At 40.3% G+C, this 13,713-nt stretch overlaps 1 protein-coding gene across 1 annotated transcript in view; it reads left to right on the top strand.

Moving 5' to 3' along the window:
* fbln2 (fibulin 2) overlaps positions 1 to 13,713 on the top strand; it is a gene marked incomplete at its 5' end in the record, with an annotated part of 52,510 nt that overhangs the window by 16,907 nt on the left and 21,890 nt on the right. The window contains 5 exons of the mRNA XM_028405929.1: positions 3,762 to 3,885; positions 4,457 to 4,589; positions 5,238 to 5,424; positions 8,545 to 8,754; positions 10,447 to 10,575. Coding sequence (XP_028261730.1) covers positions 3,762 to 3,885; positions 4,457 to 4,589; positions 5,238 to 5,424; positions 8,545 to 8,754; positions 10,447 to 10,575 — 783 coding nt within the window. The remainder of the gene's footprint in view (positions 1 to 3,761; positions 3,886 to 4,456; positions 4,590 to 5,237; positions 5,425 to 8,544; positions 8,755 to 10,446; positions 10,576 to 13,713) is intronic.

Here is a 13,713-nt window from a genome sequence, read left to right as displayed (position 1 = left end):
ATAGCTTCCAAAAATGAGCTTTTAGATTATCTAAGTCCCTCGGTTTCTTTTTATTCTGATCATGTTTTTACTTCCTGCCAACACTTCTGTGATGAAGGTTACAGTCTCTTGGAAATCCACTTGCAGGTGAAGTGCAGATAAATTGGAACATTTTATTTATTATACAGGCTAAAGATGTAAAACCCAATGTGAATTTAGTGAATGAATCTGGAAGGGGAAACACTATCCTGAAATGATGGTTATAATCAGATTGCTTTTGTATTTTATTTTTCGTCACAAGGCAATTTTTTTGGATTGTTTAGTAGAATAAAGAGTGGTGTAATGGCTCATCATTATTCACTGAAGACCAAATAAAAATACCTTTTTGTTGTCCAACTAAATCCCACAAGCACTACATTCAAAGAAAACTGGGAAACTTGTGAAACATGACATTTTACAAGCTAAGCTAACTACACAGAACAACACAGAACAGAACAACATAGAAGTGCTAAAAACTGCAGCTCCTCAGGTGGTCACTAGAAAAACGTGAGTTAACCCCCTCTCAAAGTGTCCAATATGAGTAAATTATAGTAGAATTAGCATGTAAATCATTTTTAAAAATTAAATTCTACATTATTAGGAGTTTGCCCACATCTGCCTGTCTATTCATCACAGCTCCACATGCACTCCTCCCTCTTTGCCCATATTTGGAATTAGGCTTAAGCAAGATGGCTATGGCTAGCATGGGCATAAATGCTTATAATGCTCTCTTTCTTTCTTTTTTATTGCAACTATGTAACATTTAATGATGTCAGTTGATGACAATTTTCAGTCGTGATTAATCCCTTGATTTTCATTTTTACCTCACCATTAATGGCACATACCACTGTTTGTTTCTTACATAGAAACATATACAGTACACAATATCCTTACAATTTTATTATAGCATAACTCACCTTTTTAACGTGGTGTCCACAAAAGGAACACAAGACTCTTTCTGTCTCCCTATGTAAAATACTCTTTTTAACATGGAGGTCTATGGGGGTGACTCACTTTTGAAACCACTCTCAAGTGGCCATTTAAGGATAATTTCGTCACTTGTAGATATTTTTAGATACTGAGGCTTGGTTTCATTGGAAAATGAAAATGATAGGCAATAATGGCACAGCATTTTTACTACAGAGCCATCCAGGAGTTTGTGTAAAACTCCCATCATCAGAACTGAAAGGCTGCTATAAGAATTAAAAAAAAAAACATCATTTAAATTGTTTCTTTGATAGGATTAGAGATTTAATGAAGGTTCGCTGTGAGGACATGGATTGTATGCAGTGACACAAAACAGATTTGGGGGTAAATTAAGAAGTGGCTCTAACTTTTTAAACGTCTTCTTTCTTTCAACTTGATGCTATTTTGTAAAGACAGTGCTTATGAATTATGCACAGGAAGCTTCAGACTGCTTTTGCTTTTAAATGTTTGTTTATGGCGCTACAAAGGATCCAGGACTGGATGAAGCTAAAAGTGAAGCTAAGCAAAAGGAAAAAAAGAGTTTCAAAGTAGAGCTCAAAGCAGAACTATTTATAGCCTTTCATCTGTCTTTTTTTTTACTTGAATGAATGTACATTGTACAGTGTGCGATTAGCATAGTTTAGAGATATTACACTTGAAGGTCGATCAAGGAGGCAGAAAATCTGATATAAATCTGATCACACTGCTTTATTTGACAGCAGTATCACTAATATTATATTTCAAAGAGAACACTAATGTATTTATGGCTACATGAAAGCACCTCAACAGTTTATAGAAATACTCCTGTATATTTTCAATAACATAAATGAGGTTCACATCCTCACAGTTCTAAATCAAAGTAGCATCAATATGAAGAATATGCAAATTCTCTGCTCTGTATGTAATAAGACAAAGAGGGCTCATTGAGTTGAAAAACAAAAGCTCTTTGTTGGTGGCTTTTCTTCAAAGTGCACAGAGCAAAGTTTAGCATGTGTGTGTTTTATAGTGCTCATGCTAATATGAGGATCAAGGCAGTGAGGTGAGACAGCTTTGGGTCCGACGCCGAGGCGATGGGGAGGCTGACGAGCTCCTGGCGCTCTGAGATGCCAAGCAGCAGCAGCACAGCTTGTCTAGCGGTGTGTTCATCCACCGACTGAGCTGCCAGGCTTACACACTTCAAATCAAATGAGCTGATCTGGAATCAGCCAGTTGGAAGTGAGACATTTTTTTCTGCATTAAGCATCAACTGAAATGGTGGTTCATAAACTTGAAAGGCACTCATTCATTTATGTTTAAAACAGCTTGTATTCTCATTTCCCTCATTTGATGACAATGAAATGATGTCATTTTAAAATAAGTGGATGGAAAAAATGGTTTTGAAGAGGTTTTATTTTGGTGTTCTTTTTACTGAATGGCTAAAGTGGCCAGTTAATGGTGGCTGATTAAATTTACAGTCATTAAAGCCAGCTTCATTATCAACTGTTATTCCCATAATACTGTATAATCAGCTCTGAGTCAGAGAAAGTCTCTGCTCTGCATGGTAGGAACATGACTAGAGGGTTCAGACATGGTGTCAGTCACAGTTAGAAGCTTTGTTCCTGTCATATACACTGTTTATACAAAAGTATGGAAATATATATGTTTCCAGACATATAGGAGGGACTGTGAGGAGGGTCTGTAGACTGAATATAAAGATGGATGACGTGACAGCTCCCCCAAAAATCTGGATTAGCCCCAAGTGGCTGGCTGCAGTGTAGGTCATAAACCATGCGTCCTCCATGCTCCAGTGGGTGGGACCACAAACCAAAAAATGAATAGTACTCCTCAAATAGAGGAGTTCCCAGTGATGGTTTGTGGTTTGTTAACAGAACTTGTCATGCTGATCTACAAGAGATAATAATGAGGCTGAAACCTACATTCATTCTGCCTCGATAGGAGGTCAGAGATTATTTTTTTATCTCCCTCAGGATGAATAGTAACAACCTCAGTAGTACATCAGTGCTTTAGGCTAAACACACATGGTCAGATTGAAATTCATTTTCCCCCAGACACCACAGATAGTGATAGAAAATTAACTGCCAATCATTTAGATCACTTTCAAACAAATAATGTTCAAACCTCCCCCCCGATGCCTAGTTTTATTTCAGGAAAAAATGGCTACCATTTTCTGACATTTGGCAAACTCTCCAGGGGCCTGTGGATCTGAGGCCTGTGGAATTTGTCAGAAAATGGTGACCCAGGCCTTGTTAATATGCTATACCAAAATGCTAACTATGGTTAACATTTTACTAGCATGCCAACATCGTCAAACAGCCACAGAGCAGACCTCACAGAGTGGGACTGTGGTCTAACACTTCTTGGGGTAATGTAAATGCAGAGAGTGAATGGAGATTTTGCTCTCTCCCCTGATGCTCCGTCGTGGCTTGTGGCAGCCTGCACATACTCTTTGTAATCTATCACATTTTTTGTTCACACCCCTACCAGAGGACTGCCACTCTAACTGAGCAGCTGAGTAGAAAGTTTCCAATCATAAAATGGACTACTGTATTCTGCAGCTTTTTAGTCAGCTGGAGAACTCCTAAAGGCGCCTCCAAGGCCTGGTGCAGTCTACCATATGTTTCTGTCTGACAGCTCACTGTGTTCACTGCATGCTTCAGGCTTCTGTCTGCTCCACTCAGTGTAGCTGTGCACACATGAAGGATTTACTGCAGCACTGTTATTATTCCGTCTGTCTGCTGTGTGCTAAAGTATGCATACCTGCATGTCTCTGTCTGCAGGCCCAGGTGTCTCTGCTGAAGACCTGCTGCAGGACTGCTGCGCCGCTGGCCACAGATGGGCCGCCAAACACCATCACTGCGGCCACATGCCTCTGCTGAACAACAACAGGCACTCTGTCTGCAGGTAAGTAAACAGACAAGGTGTCAGGTTTTCTGTAGGAATTAAATACAGCTTAAAATGAGATTTGAAGGGGCATTATTTCTATATATAATGCTCAGAAAAATAACCTGAGCTGAACTGAAGATGTATATTTTTTAGAGAGAAATGTTGACTTTTAAGATTATAAATCATACATTTGCAGCAAATAACACTAATCTACACTACCGTTCAAAATGTGACCCCAAACTTTTGAATGGTAGTGTATGAGAAAACATAGGATCATCTCTGATATTATAACATTATTAAAAGTTAAAAGTCATGAACTACCAAATAAACAGAATCATAATATTTAATATTTAGGTCTGAAATTTACAAAAAAACTATATAATACTGAATAATATATATAATAATGATAATTATTTAAAAGTCATCAAAAGAAGACTTAAATATATATATATATATATATATATATATATATATATATATATATATATATATATATATATATATTTACTTGACACACTTTGCATAATAGTGTGCTGGCCATACCTTCAGTGTAAGCTTGTGTCTGAGCGTGTGTGTGTGTGTGTCTTAGTGTTGCACAGACGCAGTGCTGCCTCAGCTCTGTGAAGGAGAGCTGGTGTGAGTCAGGTGTGACCTCAGCCAGACGAGGGGACACCTGTGAAGTGGAAAAGAAGGACGACTCGTGCACAGATGACTCCCATCAGGTACATTCAGTGTAAGATTAACAAGGACGGAGACATGACATCATAGGTGGATGGTGAACCCACTTATCTCCGTAAAACAAGCACTGAACTGATTAAAGGGTACATATGAGATCAGAATGAGTCAAACAGTGGATTATCTGCCACAATAACAGGTATTTTAGACTTGAAACTCTTTAAACATCCTCTCATTGTTTGCCCAGAGTGACATTTAAATTCAGTAACCAGTGCCAGCAGAGAGGTCTGTTTGTGTTTGTTGGCAAACAGGTTCATATGTATTAAGAAAAACTGCCAAAATCTCCTGTTTCTGTTTGCTGTGAATACTTCCATATGGCAGTGGGACTCATGCTTTTGCTCTCCCTGCTTCTCCAAGAGGAAACCCGGTGGTTTGGCCCCCGAGCCAAATGCTCATGTGCTCAGATCATCGTGCCAGGTCATTCACTCACCAGGTTGCAGAGGAAAGTTATATTGAAATCCTTTGGAGTGAGATGAACCAGGCTGCTCATCTGTTTAGCTGGTATCCCTTCCCCTTCTGCTGTTTACTAAGCAGGGCAGAAGTGGAGGGCTGTACAGAGAGGTGCTGATTACAGATGTGATGGGTGCCCCGCTGATGCAGGATTTGCTGTTTTGTGTGTATGTGTGGATGGGCAGGTGTGCTGCAGCTGTTGTGCGATCGGCTTACGAGTGCGCAGCGAAGGCCGTGGTTGCGATGCTCACAAGCACCTGGGCTACCCTTGCGGTCACATTTTCCTCACCTGCTGCGAGGAAGAAGAAGGGCCAGGCCAGATCCCACTGAGGAGGAAGCAGAAGCCAAGACCGACTGCCCTGCCTAGAAAAGGTATCCATTACCCACTGCACTGCAGTTTTCCAATCATGTTATGGAAAACACATTCATCATGCACATTGGTACTGTTAGGATTTACTGTGTGTGGAAATTAGCTTGTAATTTAAACACTCCACCAAGCCACAGTTTCTTTCTATGAACTGGAAATGACCCTTTACATTTACTGTTGTCAATTAAAGTGCAACTATGGAAAGCAGAAAGGGCAGAATTTTCTGAAAAACAAGAGAAAGGAAAAGATTTATTACTTTTTTCTCTCCTTCCTTCTCAAGCCACAGTCACCATTTTTGTAAATGTTTTGCAGCTGTGAATAGCTTCTTCCATTTTATTTATGCATTCCATAAACAATAGTATACTTAATTTAATCACTTTCCACTAAAAACCCCAAACTTGCTTAGAATTAGTGTGTAGTCTGGAACAGAGCTTCATACTAGAAATATATTACTGTTAAGCTAAGCTAGTTAGCTAGCTTACCCTTCCTGCTTTGACATTCAAAATTAGTAGAACATTTCTTTAAAGGGACTTGGTTCCAGGAACCAGGATTATAAATAGGTCTTTTTTTATTTTAAAGATTTTGGGTCAGACATTTTTTACCTAAATGAGAAATTAGAACTTCTACAGTGTGAAGTAGAAAGTACATACACCTAGCAATCCTACAAACCGTTACAAAGAGAGAGGTGGCTCAGTAGGGGGCCATTACTGTAAACACAATAACTTACACCTGCCCCTGGTTTGGTTCCTGCAGTGGAAAATGATCTTTCATATGCCTCAACAATCTGCAGCTGTTTTCTTTGTTTTTTATTGTGCTTTTGTTGAACACTAAACAGAGAGGAAAAGATGAGAAGGGATTCAGATGAAATTGAGAAGGTCTGTCTTGAACTTTTGCATTAAGGTTCTCTTCCTGTTAAGGCTGTTGCATGCAAGAATGACATGCTCTCTTTGAAACATGTGACTAATTTGGCCTATATCTTCACGGGTAGAAACACTGATAACAAAAGGCCCAAGGCTTGGAAAGTTCTTGGACAGGACTGGCAGCTTATAGTTCTAAGTTGAGGCCAAAAAACTTTTCTTAATTCAACCTTATCATCATTTGTTGCTTGATTTGACAAAGTCTGCACTGTGCCTGTACCTGGGAACAGACGAGGCTTGAGCCATCACTGAACTTTTAGGTCAGAGGTGGGGTACGGTCCGAGTTTGATGTTGCAAGAGACAGATGCTTTGTGTTGATTGGTCAGGAGTCAGGTATGTGTGATGAATCAGGAACAGATGGCAGCTCAGGCTGTTTGTCCTCTGATCCATCAAGCATCAGATGACAGGGACAGGGTAATGCATTTTCAAGCAGGTAAGGTTCAATGCAAAATACTGCTACACCCCTCTCCAACTTCTTATACTGAGAATACTTTTCATCAGTGACATCAGAAGTGTTTTAATTAACACTTTAAATTTGTTAGTCTGTTCTCAGTGGTGTAATTATATCCTCTTACAGGTCATTTATTTGTGGTTTTGTATTTTATACATTGGGGCCAAACACACAGCATGCATTAGAGTTCATCAGTCTGCCTTGTCCTTTAATGGGTATAGTTACATCAGAGGGTGCTGGTGAGGTAAGGTCAGTGTGCTGTTATTCTATTCACAACATCAGAGGAATTCCTCTTTATACTGCTCTTTAATGGTCTCTGCTCTAACCATCCACTGCAGCTCATTTCCTTCAACTTTAAAAGGGAAATGTAAATGATGTCACTCCAAAGTGGGAATCAATTAAACTGCTAAAAGCTGCGAAATCTTGAAGAGCTGCTCAGTCAGTTTGTGCAGTAACGCTCACACACACACACACAAACACACACACACACTCAGGATGTGTTTTGTGGATGTAAAGGGTGGATGAGATGCACCGTAATTATTTCCATGGGGGATATGTTTTTAGTCACATGATCTGCTGCCTTTTAATTAAAGCAGGAAACATTTAATTGCCTTGCTCCTCTGAATTTAAATTGAGGGTAATGACCGTGAGAAAAATTTACTTAAAACCCACAAAGTCCACTCATTATTCATAAGATATATATATATATTTTGGACTGTACTCCTCATTATGTATTGATTTACAAAATGCTGAAACTTTGTGCTGAACATTAATTGAGTTATAAACAATACGTCACCTTCTGACATCTGTTTGTACTACAAAACATGAGATAAGTGTGTGATTAGAGGCAGCTAGAAAAAAAAGTTACCTAGCACTCATAGAATGTAGGACCCCCCCCCCCAAAAAAAAAAAACAAAAAAACAATAAATGTAATGTGTAAATCAATCCAAGTGTTTTATACCTAAATCCAATCAACCCAAATATAGACGAAATGTAAAACAGCAAGACAGAGTGGAAGTAAACAGCATGGTATAATGAGAAGTGCAAATGGAACTTCACAAGAATCAATCCCGGATCTCAGGGTTTAAACTCTGGGATGACTCACCCCTCACCTTACCCAGTGATCAGCTGTCCGATATGTGACTTGGCCTTTTTTTTTCTTATTGTTGTGCGCACCTGATTCTTTCCTTTGCACATATGAAACTTTCTCGATTTACACCTCCTCCTCTGGAGGTGACTGGTAGTTAGATTAGTTTCTGCTACTTATGAGAAAGAATCCAGTATTCACTTTGAGAATTTATTCATTCTACCTTGGTATGCTTGCTATGGCTGGTAATGATTGTTAACACTGTGTCATGACCATGTGTATTTGGAGAGGTCACATGTTTCTGCTGTTTAATGGGGCGACACAGACATGAAGTGTAAGGCAAATGTCATAAAGTGCATGGTATCATCTCAGTTTAGGTGCAGTAATACATTTTAATCTCACCTCTTCACTCTCATGTTAGTGTCTTGTTGTTTAAGTCTCACATCACTGGTTGCTTTTTTGTAATGACGGTAATACAGGTACTCTGTATAAACCGTGACTTACACACTGAATGTAAATGTAGAGGAGGAGCAGATGTTGTTTTCATGTCTTCATGTCAGTTCCATGAGGTAAGTGTGCAGGATAAATTATACAGGCAATCTGGTTCTGTCTCTAATTTGAGATACACCCCCTTCCTAACCCTCTTCTCTCACTTTCTCTGTCCTTCCAGTCTCAGACAGCAAGTTCCCCAAGGAGGCCTTCTCCATCAGTGCCACAGATGAAGCTGCCAACGCCGTGGAGGAGCAGGAGGATGTGGATGAGTGTCAGCTGTACCTTGGCCAGCTGTGCCAGCACACATGCTCCAACACATGGGGTTCCTACCGCTGTGGCTGCCACCAGGGATACATCCTGCAGCAGGACAGGCACTCCTGCGCTCCAGGTAGCTCCCATTAGAGGGTTGATTCATGTGTAAATGGTGTATATTTCAGGATGTAGTTAAGCCACATAAGCTCATAATCCAGATTTAAAACCCCAATGAAGCAGCCAGGTGTTAAAGGATAATTTCATTTTTTGAACCTGTAACTAATATTTCCATGGCTGCAGTGTAATCAATTTAGTCAATTGTCTGCAGGGCAGACTGCAGTAAGTAAGGTGAGTGTCCACTTGTGTAGTCAGATAGTGAATGCTAGTATCAGCAAGGATGATTTATGTGCTGCGGCCCACCAGCCGCTGAGTCTGAAGAGCCGTCTGTAAAAGAATGTAAACACAACCAAATGTGCAGGGGAGCCGATCAGATGAAATGTGCAGACTCACAGAATATTTACCCTCACTGTGATGAGGGACTCATCATCCTGACAGAGTAGATTTGTTGTAATGACCAACCTGCCCATTTCTCCATTTAGCACGCTGCTGCTCACTAAACAAACAACAACAAAATGTGGATTTCCTGGTCTTTAGTGAGTGTTTGTGGTGCATGGAAGGAATGTAGCATTGTTCTGCATTATTTCAGTTTGGCTGGATTTTGGTGGTTACACCTTTCTCATAGTTATCCAGCTATTTCCTCTCAAAATTGTAGTTTTGATCACACTAGGCAGGGGCAAGATTGTCTTTTTCTGATCTTTCTTCTGCCCATTGAAGGAGATAAGACCAAAAGTAACCATAGAAAACAACACAAAAAACATAGTTATAAATATTAGGGGAACTTAAGAAGTTAAGAAATGGAAACTGTGCGTTCTCATTTGGTGCAGATAACTTTTGTCAGACCATCAATTTTAGAGTATAAATACAGAATTTGGATGTTTTTTTCTCTGAATTGTGAGGGGAAAAAGTCAGAACTGAAATGTACTTCTCATCGTGGCTCTAGTAGTCCTCTGTAGGTGCACAAGCTGTAAAGACATAAAGCATCACCTTTTCATTGTGGGCTTCTGTATCATTAGGTTCATTATGAGCAGGTGCTCTGGGATCCTGCTGCTGTCAAACCAGCTGGGAGAATATATTACATGCTGGCTCCTCACATACACAAATAAGAATAGAGAGATAGAATATTTGACTGTTTTGTATTTCTGTTCTGTAACATAAATATTCCCTAAACAGAATATTCAAATTATATTGAATTGAACAGATATCCCGTCATTACTGTGGAGCCATATTTGTAATGCATTCATGGATTTTTCCTTACAGCGTTTAAACTCTGTATATGGCCATATATATTTTTTTAAAATACCACTCATGTTGTCCTCTGTTCGACCCTGTGTTCCTTCACTGAGATCTAGATGTGTGATTGAATCACTGTCATGAGGCAACTTTAGATCAATAAAAACTTTATTTCCACTAAAACACACTTAACTACAGGAATCTTTATTTTATTGGATGTGCATTTATGGCTGTCATATGGTCATGCTGTGGTTATACACTCAACAAGCACTTTAGCATTTAAAGAATTTTAAAAAAGCTCATCCAAATTCCCCAAGACCTCGAGTAAAAGATAATTTATAAAAAACTTCCAGCACGGGTTTAGACCACGTCCCTCATTGTATTGCTCTTCTTTAAATTGACTTCATATTTCAGAAACGTCAAATTGTGATTTGCTTATTTTAAATTTAAACCCTTCATGTTCTCTGTTGATATGCAGTAAATCCAGAAGAGGACAACAGAGTCAAAGAGGTGGACAGTCCTGCTGGTCGCCTGACTCAGACCACCACCACTACAACCACTGCAACCACTACCAGTCCTGTCCACCGGGAGCCCTGTGCAGGTAAGGGTTTATGAGGGGATTTGTATTTGTTTATATTATAATATTATAATTATTTATAATTATTTATTTTTGCCATGGAAACACTGTTATTCTATGGTTGGTAAATTTTTGTCTGACTTTATAATAGTCCTCCAAAGTACCATGTGACAAAATCTGAGCACAGAACAAAATTTAATAAGAATTTGCCTTATCTGCATGCAGCTGATTTACAAAGTACAGTTAAAAAAAACAACTTGTTTGTAGCGCTAAACATCCAATATGTACTTGATAACATTGGTAACACCTGTGGACATTCTGTACTGGTCAGTCTGATTGGTGGACGAGCCACAGGTGTGATGAAGGCTGCAGGACCACTGATCACCCTCAGGTGTGTGTGTGTGTGTGTGTGTGTGTGTGTGCGTGCGTGCGCGCGCGTGAGAGGAAGAGAGAGAGAGGCTGTGTTCAAAATCACTCTCTAATCACTATATATGGCACTATATAGTGCCTTCGCCATTTTGTAGTGTAATGTATATATATATATATATATATATATATATATATATATATACACTCAACAAAAATATAAACGCAACACTTCTGTTTTTGCTCCCATGTTTCATGAGATGGACTTGAAGATCTAAACTTCATTCCAGATACACAATATTACCATTCCTCTCAAACATTGTTCACAAATCTGTCTAAATGTGTGATAGTGAGCACTTCTGCTTTGCTGAGATAATCCATCCCACCTCACAGGTGTGCCACATCAAGATGCTGATCTGACATCATGATTAGTGCACAGGTGTACCTCAAACTGCCCACAATAAAAGGCCACCCTGAAATGTGCAGTTTTGTCTCACAGCAAAATGCCACAGATGCCACAAGCATTGAGGGAGCGTGCAATTGGCATGCTGACAGCAGGAATGTCAACCAGATCTGTTGCTCGTGCATTGAATGTTCATTTCTCCACCATAAGCCGTCTCCAAAGGCGTTTCAGAGAATATGGCAGTACATCCAACCGGCCTCACAACCGCAGACCACGAGTAACCACACCAGCCCAGGACCTCCACATCCAGCAGGTTCACCTCCGAGATCGTCTGAGACCAGCCACTCAGACAGCTGCTGAAACAATTGGTTTGCATAACCAAACAATTTCTGCACAAACTGTCAGAAACCGTCTCAGGGAAGCTCAACTGCATGCTCGTCGTCCTCATCGGGGTCTTAACCTGACTCCAGATCGTCGCCGTAACAGACTTGAGTGGGCAAATGCTCACATTCGATGGCGTCTAGCACGTTGGAGAGGTGTTCTCTTCACGGATGAATCTCGGTTTACATTGTTCAGGGCAGATGGCAGACAGCGTGTGTGGCGTCGTGTGGGTGAGCGCTTTGCTGATGTCAATGTTGTGGATCGAGTGGCCCATGGTGGTGGTGGGGTCATGGTATGGGCAGGCATCTGTTATGGACGAAGAACACAGGTGCATTTTATTGATGGCATTTTGAATGCACAGAGATACCGTGATGAGATCCTGAGGCCCATTGTTGTGCCATACATCCATGAACATCACCTCATGTTTCAGCAAGATAATGCACGGCCCCATGTTGCAAGGATCTGTACACAATTCTTGGAAGCTGAAAATGTCCCAGTTCTTGCATGGCCAGCATACTCACCAAACATGTCACCCATTGAACATGTTTGGGATGTGCTTGACCGGCGTATACGACAGCGTGCACCAGTTCCCACTAATATCCAGCAACTTCGCACAGCCATTGAAGAGGAGTGGACCAACATTCCACAGGCCACAATAGACAATCTGATAAACTCTATGCGAAGAAGATGTGTTGCACTGCATGAGGCAAATGGTGGTCACACCAGATACTGACTGGTTCTGAGTCCCCAGACCGCCAATAAAGCAGAAACAAAATGCACATTTCAGGGTGGCCTTTTATTGTGGGCAGTTTGAGGTACACCTGTGCACTAATCATGATGTCAGATCAGCATCTTGATGTGGCACACCTGTGAGGTGGGATGGATTATCTCGGCAAAGCAGAAGTGCTCACTATCACACATTTAGACAGATTTGTGAACAATGTTTGAGAGGAATGGTAATATTGTGTATCTGGAATGAAGTTTAGATCTTCAAGTCCATCTCATGAAACATGGGAGCAAAAACAAAAGTGTTGCGTTTATATTTTTGTTGAGTGTATATATATGTATAGGGCCCTCAATGTATCCCACAATGCATCATGAAAAGTAGTGTCCATCCGACACTTTTAGCCACTACTTTTAGCAATATGTTCCATCTTGCATTGCGCAGACCGGCAAAGAGAACAGGAACGGATGTTACGTCACCTGACTTACAAAAATAATGATGGTTTAAAGAATGTAGCATGACCGGCTGTGTTTGCTTTATTTATGTTTTGCCATAAAATGTTTGTTGGGCTATAAAGGCACAAATTATAACTGCTAACAACAGAGATTGTTTAGCTGGCAGAGATCGGCTCGTTTAATTTGCGACAGCAATGACTTTATTAACACCGACATACAATGAGGGAGGTAGTGTCCGAAATGTTTGAAAATACTTTCACAATGAGTTCACTATATAGTGCCCTGCATTGAACTCCCCATATGGGGTGTAGGGGGTGAGTGAGGGAGTGATTTCGAACACAGCCAGAGAGAGAGAGAGGAGGACAGGAAACACAGAAAGAGGAAACAGAAACCCCAGAGAAGGTACAGATCTGAGGTCTGTACAAAAAGGAAAAAAAACATTTGTCTGTCATTTCAGCTTAAATCTGTTTTCTGTCATGTACCTGAGTCTGAATTTTTCCTGTTGCCATAGGGGGCACTTACAAGTCTAGAATGAATAGGGTCCTATGGAGCTGTAGGCCAAAAATCGATTACATATAATTAGTTTGGTTGCCCAGCAACCAAACTCTTGTTCTTCTATGTCTTTATTATTATTATTACAATAATACACTAGGGCAGAGTGTATTATTACAATAATACACTACGGCTTTACATTAGGCTCTGCCAATCATCCCACTCCGCTAGAGTGGGATGATGTCACGCACTCTAGCTTTCCCTGTTTTTTCCAAAACAGAAAAAAAAGGTAAACTACTTCAATTTGCGGCCACACTGGGTGCTCCACATACATAAATATGCTATCA

This window comes from Parambassis ranga, chromosome 5, assembly GCF_900634625.1.
Source record: "Parambassis ranga chromosome 5, fParRan2.1, whole genome shotgun sequence".
Classification (NCBI taxonomy): Eukaryota; Metazoa; Chordata; class Actinopteri; family Ambassidae; genus Parambassis; species Parambassis ranga.
The sequence above is the reverse complement of the archived record's forward strand: the minus strand, read 5'-3'. Positions and strand labels throughout refer to the sequence as shown.